At 45.9% G+C, this 16,667-nt stretch overlaps 2 protein-coding genes across 2 annotated transcripts in view; one reads left to right on the top strand and one right to left on the bottom strand.

Annotated features, from left to right (window-relative positions):
• The window catches only part of LOC6601272 (sex peptide receptor), a 54,145-nt gene extending 48,434 nt beyond the window's left edge, over positions 1 to 5,711 (bottom strand). The window contains exon 1 of the mRNA XM_002026365.2: positions 5,631 to 5,711. The gene's annotated coding sequence lies outside the window, so the exon portion shown is untranslated. The remainder of the gene's footprint in view (positions 1 to 5,630) is intronic.
• LOC6601268 overlaps positions 1 to 16,667 on the top strand; it is a 42,953-nt gene that overhangs the window by 17,875 nt on the left and 8,411 nt on the right. The window contains exon 3 of the mRNA XM_026985933.1: positions 15,067 to 16,616. Within this exon, the coding sequence (XP_026841734.1) occupies positions 15,067 to 16,616 (1,550 nt within the window). The remainder of the gene's footprint in view (positions 1 to 15,066; positions 16,617 to 16,667) is intronic.

The following is a 16,667-nucleotide window of genomic DNA, read 5'->3' as shown; positions in this document are numbered from 1 at the left end:
TAATGATGCCACACCGTCTGCTTGATGTTTTCTTTCGTTTTTGGTTTTTGTGGGCCTAAACAGGTAACAGGAACAGTCGCGCAAATCCATTGACGCATGTGATTAAGCTGTCTCGTTGCTGTCTGGGCCGGAACGGAACGGAACGGGCAGCTCTGAGCCGATTCAATTAGCTGACATCTGAGGCTACAAACAGCTGCTCTGGCTAGTGGGCTAGCTGGCTGGCTGGCGTATGCAAATATGCGGCCATCATGGCCAACAAAAGAACAGCCAGAGCGCGGCACTTGCAGATAGATGCAGATGCAGATACAGCCACAGACGCAGATACACAATCAGAGAATCCGGAGAGTCGAAGAGGCAGCTGAACATTCCACGGGCATATTTTCGTTGGCGTCGCCTCCGCTCCTCTCCGCCCTCCACTCTCCTCTGATCTGATCTGTGCTCTGCTCTGCTCTGCTGTGCTGTGCTGTGCTTAATTTAAAGCGATTTCATAGACGCTACAAGTACACTCGTACGTCGTGGCGGCAAAGAATGTGTATAAAAGTATCTGCGTGTCTGTTCGCTGTATCTCCGCATCTGTAGCCTCTTGCTCTTGCTCTTGCTCTTGCTCGGGCTGTTGCTGTTGCTGTATCTGTATCCCGTGTGGCTGTGTGCACAAGTCGCCAAACTGGCGATTCCCAATCAGCCACAGCAGCGGCCAAAGGCGGACAGAATCGGCATCGGCATCGACATCGACATCGTCAGTTTTATTTACACACAAAACACAGCCCAGAGAATGACAATCGATCGTTGGAATGACTAAACGAATGGCAAATACTCTGAGGGTGTCTGTATGATGTGGAAAACAATGAATATTGGATACCACTTTGGGGAGACGTTGGACTAAAATATGCATACCTTCTGCTAGATACAGATTCAAGAGATATACCCTTTAAGAACGTTCTAGATTCATTGGTAAATACAAAAGATACTCTGATACAAGTGCAGAAGGGGAAGTATCAGGATAAAGACAGCAGTGTGTCATAAACATATACAATAAAGCCTAGACACATTCGATATGCCACAGAATATGCAAAACATTCTGCTGCAAATGATATCCGTATATGTGTATTTATGGATATATATTAGCCCGGTTTTGACGGCTATGGCTATGGGCTCGAAGCATTCGTCATTGCCACAGCTTCTTTGTGGTTGTAGTTGAACTGTTCAAATATACGAAAATAACACCGAAACCAAACACGGGACTGTTGTTGTTTCAGTTCTTGTTGTAGTTTGCTTGCCCCCTGCCGCACTATACCTTTTGTTGACTGCCCGGCACACACAACACACTTCGCCCTGCCCCAGAGCCAGCGTTGCGTGTCAACAAATGAGCAATCAACGATATTATAATAGCCAAGTTAAGTTAAGCGGCCTGAAGCACTCGACACCCAGCACGCTCGGGGGCCCGGACCCTCTGCGGTCAATATTCGACATTCGGCACTCGGTATTCCTAGTGCCTGAAGCGTGTAGGTCGTCGGTTGACTAACGTCTAGGCGTCTAACGTTTATTTATTCAACGCTGACGCATGCAGCAGCTAAATTGTGCTGCCCCCACCACTGCCACCGCCACCACCACCAGGCTGTCTGACTAAGAAATTCTAGAAAGCAGCGATAACCCGCGCGTACTATTTAAATGAAAGGCCAACTAACTGATAACTGGGATTGCACTCTCCGGCGAGGGAAGCGCTACCAGAAATTTCTGCTTAATATTAGACCAGATTTCTAATAGAAGCAATTGGAAGATGGAATCCATGGCGGATTGTGGCACACCTCATCGATCAGCAAGCACCACTACCATCGGAGTCTCCAAGCCACATTGATAGCCGCTTAACGCTTCAACGAAGTACCTGCCATTTAACCACAAATGGTTGGGTGCCCCAGCCATACGCCCATCTCTAAGCAGTTCAATAATTAAGTGGACCCCAAGCGATGTTACCTACTATGTATTGTAGTACATAATTAGGTGAAACGGACATTCGATCAGAGCTATGCTTACTATCGCATTAGATGCAGAAAGAGCAAACCATTCCTAAGGCTATTCTATAAAGGCAAGGCAGGGATTTGGAGTTTTGAAGATGTTTTAGGCGTTGTTCAGTTAACCCAAAACAATCCGTTTCAGGAATACTTTCAGACTATGATGCTCTCCTCTGCCACTATGTCCGTCGCATGTGTTATTCTATTTTTTTTGTTGGCTGCGCATTCAATTAGCTTTGATTGTCGCTTTGCCTTTGTCTCCCGCCCGTTGACGACGATGCGCTCCTCAATTAAAGAAGTTCGCCCGATTGATTACACGCTTCATATCGATGACGAAGACGGAGATGGAGATGGGAGACGACGCCACCTAGCCCCCAGGCACCACTCTTCCTCCAGTCTGACCGTCTCTCTGTCTGTCTGTCCTATTCTGCTTGCTAAAGCAGTTCAAGTGAATGGTCAAACCTGTTTCGGGGCTGCCACAGCAGCAGCGTGGCATCGTGGGCAGTTGGGGGCATGTGCACGAGCGGTAATAATAACAAAGTTGGAGCCGCCGAATGCAACAAAAACAAGCGGGGTAGGCTAGCTCCGAGAGTCGAAGTTTTTGATACCCTCACAAATCGATCGTTACTTGGACAGATGTATTATTAAGTGAAAAGATTAAAACACATCTTTAATGCTGAGGGAATTATTTGCCTAATGAATTCTCTACACGAATGATTATTTTTTTGGCAAACACCTGGTCAAAATCATAGTGACCTCTGCAAGGGCAAGGGTATAAACGACGACGTCGCCAACATTGCTGAACGGGCCAGACATGATCACGTCGCCGTCGCTTTGTCGATTGTTGTTGGCTCTCTCCCTCTCTATCTCTCTCTCCCTCTCTGATTGTTTGTGTTGTCTGCGCTGGAGTTGGAGCCGCTGTCGATGTCGGTGTTGCCGTTGCAGTGCAGTCGTCGTCTCTTCGCTGCTGCCATTGTCGCCACTTTGGCGGCACTGGCGATCGTAGCTTCTGGTTGCAATGTTTCCCCGACGCGCCGTCTCCCCTTCAATCCACCAAAAGCGACGACGACTGTTTTATGTAGCGCTTAATGGTTTCATTTGGCTCCCCTCTCTCAACCGGTGCATGTCTGTGTGTGTGTGTGTTTGTATTGATTACCCAATGCGTGAATGAGTAAGAACTCTTTGGGGGCGACGTACGCTGCTGCTGCTGCTGCAGTCGCTGCTGCTTGCAGTTTGGGGCCAGCCACTTGTGCCTATTTATGTTTGCGAGAGCGAGAGCGAGACCAAGAGAGGGCGAACCGAGAGAGAGACACAGTTAATTGTTGCTGTGCAGCCGCCCAATTGCCGATCATTGGACGATAGGACACGGAACGCAAGAGGGGCACGGGTATGGGCATGAGCCCCAGCATGTGCATGTGTGTGAGTTTTATTTTTAAATCAATCGATGCGATAGACGTTTTATTGCTGTAATCAATCGTCGCGTGTAGTCGGGGCAGAGCAGCGTCGCCTGTTCGCTTAATCGTACACACAACTGCTATTACACAGATAGCGTGCATAAGCATGGGGTACACTCCTCGACACATGAATAGGGCATGCATACATACACATTTATCTGCTATGATCCAAGACACGTCTACTAAACACGACTACTGTTTAAACCCTAGTTCTTTGGATTCTGAATATGATGTGTGGCTTATTTGCTTTAAATGACGTATTCCAATGTGGCGGATTGTATGTACGTAGTCCTGCAGATGTGGTAGATACATATGTATGTACGTGTCACCCAATAGACGAGTGCGTACCACTCTTGCCCGCTTGATTGTGTTTATTGATTAGATTGTTTACCTTTTCTGTGATATCATCAGCGGCGACAAAGTGTTGAGCGTTATCGTACGTCAACTGTCTAAATATATGAACAGCCTCAACGACGGCCAGAGACGGCGCACAGGCACACATGCACAGAGCCAAATGGGAAAATTGAAACTATTTCTATGCATGTGTATGTGTGGGTGGGGGATAGTTCTTATCGATTCGCTTCCGTTTGATTTGGCACAGAAATACGTACGCGTCGACGTTTCAGGCCCCTCGGAATCGGGGTTGTCAAGCTCGTGCATGTAGAATCCCCTTCTTGCTGTTTCCGATAGCCCCTTATCGAAGATCGAGTTTTAATGAGCGTGAGTCGCGGAAACTGATTTATTGGGCGCTGTTGGCGTTTTACAGCCCCAACAAATTAATATCGTATTCTCAGCGATAGTCTGATACCGTCTATCAGAGGATGTCATTAATTTGCAATTAATCTGCAACAATTGATTAGTGTTTCTTCCATTCTCTCTTCATTCACTTACACCTGGATAGAAACCGCTAAGGGAAATCAAAAACAGAAAACGACATGTTTGGGTCTCGAAGTAAAAATACCCTTGCAGATCGACATACCGACGATTCCGAATTGCAACATAAGGAAGGAGTGGATAGAAACCAGCAACAAATGCGTATTTTGTTAAGATAGATATATGTATGTACATATGGGCCTGGAAATGGATAGATTTGCAAACTGCTTTAAAAACTATCATATCCCCCGTTTAAAAGGGTAAACCATAAGAGGAAACTTCGTTTGAAGATCGAATATTAAGATTCCCTCTCATATTTGGCATGGTGATATTCACAAATCCTGTCGATTCCGACCAAAGATGCAACGGTGAAACTGGCGACCAATGAATATGGCTAACTTTGCCACTTCTGCTGAAACCTATCACATCCTCTTCCTGCCGGGCTAAAAAAATGGAACGGCAATGTCAGCCACACTACACTCGCACGTAATAAGAAAGCAACAGCAAAAATCAGTCAACGCCGCAAAGGCGCAAAAATTACAACTAAGCCGCCAAAAATAATATTCCGACATAAGCGAGCTAAAACAATACGAGGCCCCAACGAAAATGGCGCATATAAAATGGAAGAAATAAAAATAAACCCGACGAAACAGAACAAACCAACAGACCCAATTGATCTAATAAGCCAAGAACGCGGCGCTCACTTATTTGTGAATAACATCAGCAGCGAATTCTTTTATTTCGCGCTTGTTCATGCCACCGCGGCAAAAGGCACCGCAGCAACAACAATAGCACATTTCGCGGGCGGGCTTCCCTCGCGGCAGAAAATACGGAGAAAACGATTTCGCTCAATGCCCGCGACCGTGTCTGAGGCGGCAACGTCAGCGTCAGCGTCAGCGTCGGAGGCAGGGCTTGTTTGAGTTTCGTGGAACAAGAACGAAACGAAACAGTGAGCGCCATATGTCTGCCGTTTGGACCAGTGGTGGGGGGCTCTTTCGTGCAGCCAGACAGAGATGGGGAGAATTATAAGAACAGGAACGCACACACATAGACACTCTCACACAGTGACAGCGTCGACGCGCAACAGCCGACGACTTGGCGACGCCAAGGCACTTGCTGTCGTTGTTGTTGCTGTCGTTATTGTTAATCATATGAACAGGGCCGGTTCAGGGGGGCGCGGTTAACTAAGAGCAGTTTCAGCTGATTGGATGATGCAATGTAAGCGGACTCAAGTCAAAATAGTAATACAAATATAGTTGAATTCGAGTGGAACACAATTCTGTTAAAAACTTACCTTAATTAGGTCCCACAACATCCATGTAGTAATACTTCACGGAATCTGTATTGATCTGGCTGTTAAAGACCTCTTACAAATGCATGTGCCAGACTACACACACTTCGGCGCCCAAGGGTTACGTTACTCTGCCCGCCCGGTCCGACGCCGACGCTGACGCTCTTGGTCTGCCATTCCACGATCATACTTTGCGCTGTTAGGTTGGCTTCGCTGCTTCGTGTGTTCGTGCTCGTGACGATGAAACGGAATAAATAACGCAAAGCAAAACCGCTACGCTAGCCTCTCGAAGCGAACCGAACATAAACAAAAGGCAAAGAAACCACAAAAGAACGGAATACGCGAATAGTCAGTGAGTCTGTAGTGTGTGCGTGTGTATGTGTGTGGGCGAAGTGCGAGTGCAGCCGTCGCCACAACAAGTTTTGTATTAATCAAATTAGATCATAGGCAAAAGAAGACCTGAAGCACAGTGAGCATGTAAAGGTTACGGCAGAAGCGAATGCCATAATATGCTAATTGAGTACGGTGCGAATCGAAGTGGCCAAAATCCAAAAATCAAAGTGCAAAAATCGCCGTCGAGAGCAAAGTTTCTGCGCGCCAAGCAGCGTGGGGCGGATATTATTCGGTCCTGAAAGAGTGTGAGTGAGTGGAAAAGAAGTAGAGTGGTGTGGAGTGGAGTGTGGAAGGAATTCCAAGAAAAACTGTGAAAATTCAAAATAAACAAAGTCAGAAACGGTCAGGTCAAGAAGCATCAGACATCAGAAGAGGGGAATACAATAGAGAGAGCGGCGGAGCAGGAGAGCAAGCAACACCAACAACAACAAAACCATCCCATACACACACTTTGGGCAACCCCGCGGCCGGGCCGCTGTGTGTGTGTCAGATTTGTGTGGATGTGTACGTGTCAGTTGGAACCAATGTGTGCGGGTGAGTGTGAACAGCGCAGGCATAGAGATAATCTCGGCATAAGTGAGTGCATGTGTGTGCGCGAGTGAGCAAGCCTGTGAAATGCTGGGCTGTAGGCAGCGGACGCGGCAGAGGCAGCAATAAGAGGGCAGCGCATTGGACTTGAACTACTTTGAGGCGTTTTACCTGCACTAAAAAGGAACGTAACGTAAATTAAGCCGGCGCCAGGATACCTGCCGCAGCCAGCAGAAGCGGAGGCAGCGGCGGCATCAGCGTTCGTGCAGAGCGAGACAAAAGGCTTGCAACGTCATTCCCATTGCAACAACAACAAGAGTGAGAGCAAGAACAAACAATGGGCGGAGGAAGGTGGAAATCCACTTAGGAGGTACACAAAAGCCGCCACACCAGTGGGGGTTCTCCCTGTATGTGTGTGTGTGCGTCTCTAGATGGAATTCGAGTATCTGTATCTCATCCCCTGGCAGTTTATGGCCACTCTTAAGTGTGGTACGAACAATTAAACATGCAACAGTTATCATACGTTCCGCTTTGGTCCGTGTGTTTCGTGTTTCTCTCTCCGTTTTTGTGCGTGCGTGTGTGTGTGTGTGTTGAGGAATGCCCTCCATGGGAAATGACGACACATGTTTATCGGCTGCTGACGCTTAGAGGCAACCCCCGAAGAGAATGCCCTGACCTTGACAACAGAAAGACCAGACCAACAGATACAGATACAAATACTCGTTTTGCTTGCGGAAGGCGTGGGCGTAGCTTGAAATGTCTGATGGCCTTTTCAATTGACATTTTCTCGCCCCAAGCGACTGCTTTTCATTTCCAATCGAATCTCCATGAAATCCCAATCAAATCGGTTTCTTTTTCACCTACTACTCCCCTGCTGCTGCTGCTGGCGGCTCTGCTTCCTCTTCTTCACACCTGCTCGTGGGGGCAGACGAACGCAGGGGACCTACGTAAACTCTTTGAATATATCAAACTTTCAGGATACCCTCTCTTTACCGAGGTTGTTTTGATTTCCCATAGATGTTTGCGCTGTCTGCTGGAATACCATACACATACACCATACATATAGCTAATCAATACAATATAATAATCTACCTTCCATTTAAACCGTCAATCTGCAAGGGTATCAAATGGTTCGGCACAACGTTGCCTAATCTTCTCCTCTTGTATTTATTTATGAATTTGGTGTGTCTTTTTTCTGTTTTTGTCTTTAATTTTTGCTAATATGCAAAAATTCCCAAATGCCGCCAACGTATTTCCGTCCTTCAGCTGCCAGAAAAATGCCAAGACAAGCGGAAAAAAAGAAGAACAGCTAAATCTGTGAAAAATTTATTATAAAATGTCTTTGGATTTTTGTGCATTTTTGTTTTGCGCTTGAACGCACGATTTGGTGGCAGAGACTCTTCTCCGTTCTCTACGTTCGTTGTCTAATTGTTTGTTTTGACAGAAACGAAATATTTCTAAAACATTTAATTGGACCCCGAGAGATAGGTAGACACCCCCATAACGTGACATTAAAAGAAAACTTTCATTAAATTATTTGTTATTAATTTTAACGCGTCCATAAAAATGCGGAATCGAAAGAATTTTTTTATAAATGGAAATTATAATGATGATGATCATTAGGGGCGGGGACTGATCCATTGCATAAGACCAATTCGATTCGATGTGAGATTCCCATAAATGATATGCAAATAGATGAGATGATTTCCAACACAAAATGTGCTAACGCAAAAGGCCAATAACTGAAACTAAAAATAAATAAATAAACGAGTATATACAAAATAACCCATGCCAGGCCGTACGTCCGTCCATATGTGCACACTACATGCTATACATACATACATATGTACATACATAGATATACGGATGGATGTGTGGATGTATAGAGCTGTCTACTTGTCTGCTGTCTAAAATAAAACACTTGAATGTCGTCTTACGTAGTTGGAGCATTTAAAAATACATTTCTAGCGCAGCGCCAAAACAAAATAAAAAATACAAGAATCAAATTCTGGCAAAAGTCAAAGACAGAAAAAAAAATCATCGAATGATTTTTCGTGCGATTTCCTCGGATTTTCTGGTTTTGTGTGTAAACAAAAATGAAAATTGTGGGACTGGCAATTATTTAACACTTTTCGGCCACGAATTATTCGTCGTGTTGTGTATGTATGTATATGTATGTACATTTTTATTCGATTTATACGATTTATTCGATTATCTAAAGAAATCAGTGAACGAGGACTTAGTATTTTCTTTGAAATTTCTTCAATTCTGACGAATTTTATGAATCTTGCAAGATCTTTCCAACCAATAAAAGCTATAATTCCCTTTCGTGCAGATTCTTTACTATTTCCGATACGGATCGCCCTTTCTCTAGCTATATCAACATATTTATTTAATCCCCCATTTCAACACTTAATTGCTGGCATAAATTTCCGAAAACTGCAGGCCCCGAAAACCAATCTATTAATCTATTTGGAGGAAAGCTCCTCTAAGTACGATGTGTATAATTTATAACATTCGACTCGATTCGGCTCTGCTGTGCTGTGCCAAAAAGCATTATTTGTTTATACCAATCCGAACTATGCATATGTAAAGTAAACCCAAGGAACCTTGGCACTCTCAAAGAATATGTATTCACGATTTTCCCTGAAAGAAAATTTTACAAATCTCTTTAGCTGACGTCAAGCATATTTGGGAATTTCCGTGCCAAAAGAGACGTACATATGTATACTTTCCCTAGAATGTTGTTTTGCTGGCTAAATGATCCAAGATTCAGCTTACTCATCCGTTGGATGATGATGAACACCTTGGATCTCCTGCAAAGATGATAATACAATGAATGGGGAAAACAAACAGTATAAATCATTAGCTATAAAGATGGGAATGGGTACAAGTGAACTCATACCCTAACAATATTTGTCACATGACATGACGGCTGCCTGGCTGCTCCACCATATATGGCAGGTGTTTGTATAGCACTACCATCTATCTTATCTGTTTATCAGTAGCTAAAGCCGCACCTTGACCTTTTACTCTTGACAAAGAAGCTAGAGAGAGAATCGGTATGTCCCGATGATAAGCCCCAAACAGCCAAATCTATTTCAAGACCATAACGAAAGATGGCCTCTGCTCCGCGATTAGCCGAAAACTCGAACGTCAGACGAATTTGTGGAAATCATTATCGCAATTCCCCTTCCATTTATCATTCTATTTATTGGGAATTTCGTGTTTTGGGTTTATTTTTCTAAGCAATGTTTATAGAATAGAATGATATTTCATACGAATAAACAAATGCGAATATACATATATACATATGTACGGTGAGATTTCTTTGTCTGGCCTTATCATTCACACATACTGTATAGGGTGCAAACGGGTATAGAGTGGTGGAGAATCGTTTGGATCGCGGGAAGTTTAGATGGAAACCTTACAGGGTATAGAGTGAGTTCTTTGGTTCCTGGAAAATTCAACAAAAAAGAAATAAACTTAAAAAGTATTAAGATCTTAGCTTATATTGATGTGTATCTGTTGAGGCAACACATCATTAGGGTATCCCACGGTCGACACTTTCTTTCTCTCTCTCTCATTGTAAGCGATATGCACGACTCACGCAACTCACGAGAGCTCGCGCGCGTTCTTTAATCGCCTTAATTTGATTTCCTACAACACTTCACAACCGAAACGGCTGAGTGGGTATGGTACGTCATAGCCCCCCACACTGCCGCCACAACAGCAAGAAACAGAGCGAGGGAGACGAAGTAAACCGCTTATCAAGCGCTCTAGAAAGCTCCTCTTTTCTGCTTCAATATAAAAAGTTTTGTGGCTTTGCTGCCTGCCTGCTTTTGTGTTGAGTATTATTGCCGTTGCGTTCAAGAAGAAGAAGACAAAGACGTAGACGAAGACAAGAGCGAGGACGAGGAGGAAAGAAAACAAGTAGCTGCAAGCGCACACAAGAACCGTGGGGGGACCCTAACCGACACACACACGTGCATACATACGCCGACCCGACACACAGAAGACAGGGACAGAAACATTTGGTGGCTCAACAAGCTAAACTCGTTTTCAGCCACAACATCGCATCGGGGCAAATTATTAAAATTTTTAACTTGATTCATGCTCATGCCACTCGCACACTCGCAACACGCTCGCACAAGCACACTCATACACACAAAGAAATGTAAACATGTATTCAGCAACAAACGACGATATGGCGGGTTTCCTCGTTTCTTATGAATTGACTCAATATAATATACAAGAGCAAGCCCATGAGTAGGAGAGGAGTCGGTGGGGGGGTGGAGGAGAGGGGCAGACAGCACAGCAGCGACCGAACCGAACTCAACCGAACCGAACCGAACCAACAGTGTTGTCAAGTTGTTTGGCTTAGTCATGTTGTTCGTATGTGAGTGAGTGAGTGTGTGTGAGAGAACGAACAGGCTGGGCCACATGGCAAATCGTGCTCCACTCGTGGAGGTTTGTTGGAGCAGAGGAATGGGGAAGGGGAGCAGCGTATCATTCGTATTTCTTGCTCGTGTGTATAGACAGCTGCGGCAACTCTAGCTCTCTCTTCCCCCCTCTCACTCTCTCTTGATCAGTGCCTTGCTTTGTTGTATGTGTAGCAATTATTATTTTATTATCACTTTTTTTTCTCTTCTTTTCGTTGCTACGTTTTGTGCTGTTGCTTCTACGTTTTAAATGGTTTTGTTGTTATCGTATCGTCGCTGTCGCTGCTGCCGTTGCCTGGTGCTCCCCAGACCTTCCTTAGTCAGCAAAATTTCGCATATTCATTGGAATGGTTTTGGGGAGGGTTGGGGTGCGGAGGTGAGGTTGGGTATGTCGCTGGGGATGTGTACTGGTATGTGTGCGCGTGTTTATAAAGCTCTCGTCTCGTTTGAGTGTGTGCGAGTTGTACGTAATCAACAATAGCGGCAACGGCTGACTGGCGGCTGACGGCTGGCGACAGTCATATACCCCACTTCACGTCACCTGTTGGAGGGGGGCCTACGTTTTTGCCTGATTTGATCATTTCTCAGCGCAGGCAGAGACAGAGCAGCAGCAGCAGTAGCAGCAGCTAAATCAGAAGCAGCGACGACCCTGTGCTTACTTTTGATTGACAATTGCACTGTGTGTGTGCGTGTGCGTGAGAGTGTGAGTGAGTGCGAAAGAGTGTTTACTGAAGAGATGGGAGAGCAGAGCAGAGAGATCGTGGTGGATCGTTCAATCGGGTACTGGGAGGAGGGAAGAGCAGGCATTGCCGCAATTATTTGATTATTGTACGTTTTTTTTCTGTTGCCTCTGCTTCTGCTTACGTCGTCGCCGTCGCTGGCAGTGGTTGTGCTTTTTGTTTTTGCACTACTCGGCGGCTGGGTCGCTGTCGCTTCTTCGTTTTCCTTTTGCACACTCTCTGAATGAATTTTGCCGCTTGCCTCGTCTAGTCGTAGTCGCCTTAAATGTTTCAGGCGATTCGGTCGTTGTCGTTGTCGCGTGTCGCCCGCTATTGTTGGACAGTTTTTTGTAGCTTTACGTTTCATTTGTTGCGTTTTACAAACGATATTCAATGCAAATATGTATGAGTGTATGTGCGTGTAACAGCATGCGTAGCCACAATTAGACGGGTATGTGTCGTCTCGCCGCGTCTCACTTTACCGTTTGGTCTTCCCATTTGTGTCTATGTGTGCTTTGGTATTTTTGCGGTGTTTTTTTTATTGGGAGTTTTTCTTTTCGCTGGAATTTCGTATCATTTCCGCGAATTTGACGTACTTTTACGCGCTATCAGCACTGTAAAACGTAACATTGCTCGTTGGAGTGGGTCTATAAATTATAAACAATTGCCAAGTGGCGCGGTCTTAGATTTTTTTGTTTAGCAGTTTCACAGCTGCATTCCGTGAAATACGTACACCTACGCCCCATTTAGCCAGTGCATATTCTCGTGATGACGTCGTATCAGGGCTAGTCATGCACCGCAATCGCGTTGACACGGTCAAAGCGACTGACGGAGAGACAGAGACGACAGTCGGACGGACTCTGTGGCGCCGTTGGCCGCACCTTGGACTTTATTCGTGTATGCCGTGCGAAGAGTGTGTGTGTGTGAGTGGGTGCATGTGTGTCCATCCCACCCATCAGTTTGTCAGTCAGTCAATCTGTCAATCGAGAAGCGCTCTGATGACGTCGCAGACTCGGGCTGGGTGGCCGGAGAGCAGCGTGTGCTTGCACTGCTTGCCACTGCACTCATTTCATGCCTGATAAAATGCCTGATATTTTCATGTTTTGCACTTTAGCTCTGCCCGGCTGTATGAAACTACATGCAAATGCAAACAAAGTACACATACATACATACATACATATACTGGTGTATTTATATATTTATGTATGCATATAAAACTGAATAACCCGAGCAACACTTCACGCCTTCAACAGACACACAGGCACACACGTATATAAAATAAACTATCAACAACAATGCCAGAAAATGTTAAACAAAAATTCGTGATAACAAAATGCCATTTAAATATTAGTTTTCATTTATTTTCTGCCGCTGTAGCAAATGGATTAGGACTGTGCGACTGAAGTAAATACAAAGTAATATGGGAGATGAGAATTAGATAGATTCTATTCTATGCGACGCCATGAAGCCAAGCGACCCTCCCACAGTGTATGCCCGGCGTATGAGTATTCTGCCCCATAATTACTGGGGTTTCTGCAGCTGATTACAGCTTATCGCCTTCTGGTCGGGTGGTTAAGGCCTCCTATCGTAGCGCGTAGGCTTTGTCCCCTCCTCTTGTTTATGCTTTTATGGTACCCCAAATCTGAGCTTTGTCTACAGTACAGTGGGTACACCAATGGTACACTTAATGGGGATTTTACTACGATACGTACAACATATACATATATATCCCGTGTTGCCCAAAAACTACTTTCTTTCTAAAGAACTCCCCGAACTGCAAGGGTATACGCACATATACTTGATCTTTGTACGTTTCGTATTTCCATTTACAGCTGAAAATACCATGTAATCGTTTAACTAGCTCGTTGTCGTTGATACAGTTCTATATACAGTATACTAAGCATTTTAATTGTGTCGCATTTGGCGCCTTGTAATTGACCTACTGAGGAGGCAGCCTACACGAGATGGGATGCCTATAAATATTCCTTTATGTAGTGCCATTACACGTTATTATGCAATCGGGCAATCAAGATTTCAAGATTGGAGAGCCTTAATCCCCGTCGAATAGCACTTTAAATGGCTCAATTGTCCGGCGGATAGTTGACGTCAAAGCGTCTGTCTGGGCCACAAATCACTCAAATTGCGGTGGGGTGGGGATCACTTATCGTTGGGTCGGTTTCGATTCTCTGAGTCAGACTCACACACGATAGTTATAGTACCTACCCCGCACCTCCCCTGATAACCTGATAACCGATAATAAAACTAATAGGTACACACACAAGCATTTTATGAGTGTATGTATGTATATATGTACGATCGTATCTGTATTTAGAAGAGCTTGGGCATTATCAATGGAATTTTTTAGGCGATTCTTTAGCCGAAAGCCTTATAAACGCTGATAACAAATTGAGTAAACACGCGAGCGAGCTGCCATTAGACGAGAAGGCGAGTGTTGGTGTGGGGGGGGGGGATCGGTTACAATACGTACACGCCATAATGCCGTATAATGTGTGTTATAATAATAGCGTTGAATGCTAAAGCTAGTCGCCATCACCACTCGCAGTCGAGAGTCAATTAACGCCGACAGCCGAGTCCCCGAGTGGCGTCCGCCTCCCCCTCATAGAGTTCCCTTTTATAGAACGGGTGCGCTTCGATACAGGGCTTCCTTTGTTCCTTTCCCCTTGATTGAGTATCCCTTTTTGAAATGTATATAATTTCTAATTAGCGTAGAGCTTTTCGTACAAGTGTTTACTTTCGAAACGTACTGTACTGTGCTATAAGAGGAGGGCACATGTACAGTGGAGCTCACTGATAACACGGTTGCCCCTCCCCCTCCCCACAACAACGACAGCAGCAGCAACAAAGAGTCATTACATTTTCACTTGTCATTTCTTTTGGATTTTCGTACCGTTTTTCGTGTCATGTCGTTTCGTTTCGTTTCGGTCGCCTGTCGTCTGGCTCGTGTCTACTTGTGTGTGTGTGTGTGTGTGGTTGTGTGTGTGCAACAGGTGGGGCCTTAACAGAGTCGCTTTTTGATGTGGCGGGAGGGGGTTTTCTGATTTGGATTGTGGTAGAAAGTTGATGAAAAGTAAAACAAAAATTGATTTTTGGAAATTATATGCCATTGCGAATCGATAGTGAATGTGTGCGACAGCGGGGGATGGCAGAAAAGTACCCCCGGTGGGGGGCTAATCGATTCCAGTTTCGACATTTCCAGTGTCGCGACCGCGTTTGATCTCCTGCTCTGATATTAATTTGTTTTGCCAAAAATTAGCATTAGTATATGAATTAAATTATGATTTTACTAACTCAAATTTCACTCTTCTCTCTCTCTCTCTCTCTCTGTTCTCTTTTTAGATGAGCCCGCTGCCAATTCCACGCAGGCTAACAATAAATTTGATGATACTATGGAAAATGCAAGCACCACAACGGCGGGCAAGCACTACAACAAGACGGCGGGCAAACAGTACAAGACGAACAGTAAGGTGAACAACAATACGCGACGTGCCACAGCAGCGGCAGCGGCAGCAGCAGCAGCAGCAACAGCGGCGGCAGCAACAACAGCCACACCAGCAACAAAGAAGCAAACATATCGGGAATCTGCCACAACAGCAGCCACACAGAAGACAGCAACAGCCAACAGTAAAGCTAGCAGAGCAGCAGCAGCAGCAGCGGCAGCAGCCACAGCAACAGCCACAGCCACAGCAACAGTTGCCGATGTTGCAGGCAGCAAACCCAGTACAAGCAGCACTCGAGATAAGCTGAGCGACGACCACAGCATTAATAGTGGCAATAACAGCAGCAGCAACAACAACAACAACAACAACCACCACCACAGTGATAATAGTATTAATGAGAATAATTACGAGTTTAAGAATAGGGATAAAGATGAAGCTAAAACAAATGTAAGTGATAGCAAAATGACGCTACAGCAAATGTCTACTGCAGTCGGCGGCCCCAATGAGGAGTCGCCGCGAGCAGCCGCCACAAGCAGCAGCAACAGCAACAGCAACAGCATTACCCCCGCCAGCAGTATGGCTGCTGCTGCTGCCGGCATTGCGGATTGCTCAAATATCTCTCGCTATTTGCACAAGAAGTTCAAGCGCTTGGCAAGCACCACAGAAGTGGAGGGTGTTGGCGGTGGCAACGGCAGCCTCTCTGCAGCCGGGGAGGCCGGTCGCACCACATCGCTATCCTCAAATAGCTCACTTTCACCGCCGCCGCCGCCAGTGGGCCCGGTGGTGGTGCCAGTAGTGGCCAATGGTCATCATTTGACCCAGCCAGAGCAACAGCAGCAGCAGCAGCGGACGACGACGACGACGAATGAATTCAGTGCCAATTTTGTAAATAGCAATCATGTCATTGCCATCAGCCATGAGGAGGGCAGCAACAGCAACAGCAACAACATTCACAACAGCCACAGCCACAGTGAGAGGGGGAGTGGGAGCGGAAAGCTGGCCAACAATGTGAGCCAGCCCAGAACCCAAACACCGTTGAGCAACAGCCACAGCCACAGTCACAGCAGCAACTATGCGGCCAATGCCACACTGACGCCTGCAACATTTGCCCAGCATCAGCAACAGACGCAGCCAACAGCAGCAGCAGCAGCGGCAGTGGGCGCGGGCGTGGGCGTGGCAGTAGAGAAATCTGGCAGATATGTGTGCCCATACTGCAATTTGATTTGTGCCAAGCCATCGGTGCTGGAGAAGCACATAAGAGCGCACACCAACGAGCGTCCGTATCCGTGCGACACCTGCGGCATTGCCTTTAAGACGAAGAGCAACCTGTACAAGCACTGCCGCTCCCGGTCGCATGCGGCACGAGTGCGCGGCCTGGAGGTGCCCGCGGATGCCGACGACGGGCTGTCCGACCAGGATGCAGACCTGAGCAACAGTAGCTCCGAACTGGTAAGCACTTCCATCGAATAGTCATCGAGGATTTCCACTTAATCTCGTTCT

Source organism: Drosophila persimilis, unplaced genomic scaffold (assembly GCF_003286085.1).
Source record: "Drosophila persimilis strain 14011-0111.01,24,50 unplaced genomic scaffold, DperRS2 tig00000002-arrow-pilon, whole genome shotgun sequence".
Taxonomy (NCBI): Eukaryota; Metazoa; Arthropoda; class Insecta; order Diptera; family Drosophilidae; genus Drosophila; species Drosophila persimilis.
This window is presented reverse-complemented; position numbering and strand designations above follow the sequence as displayed.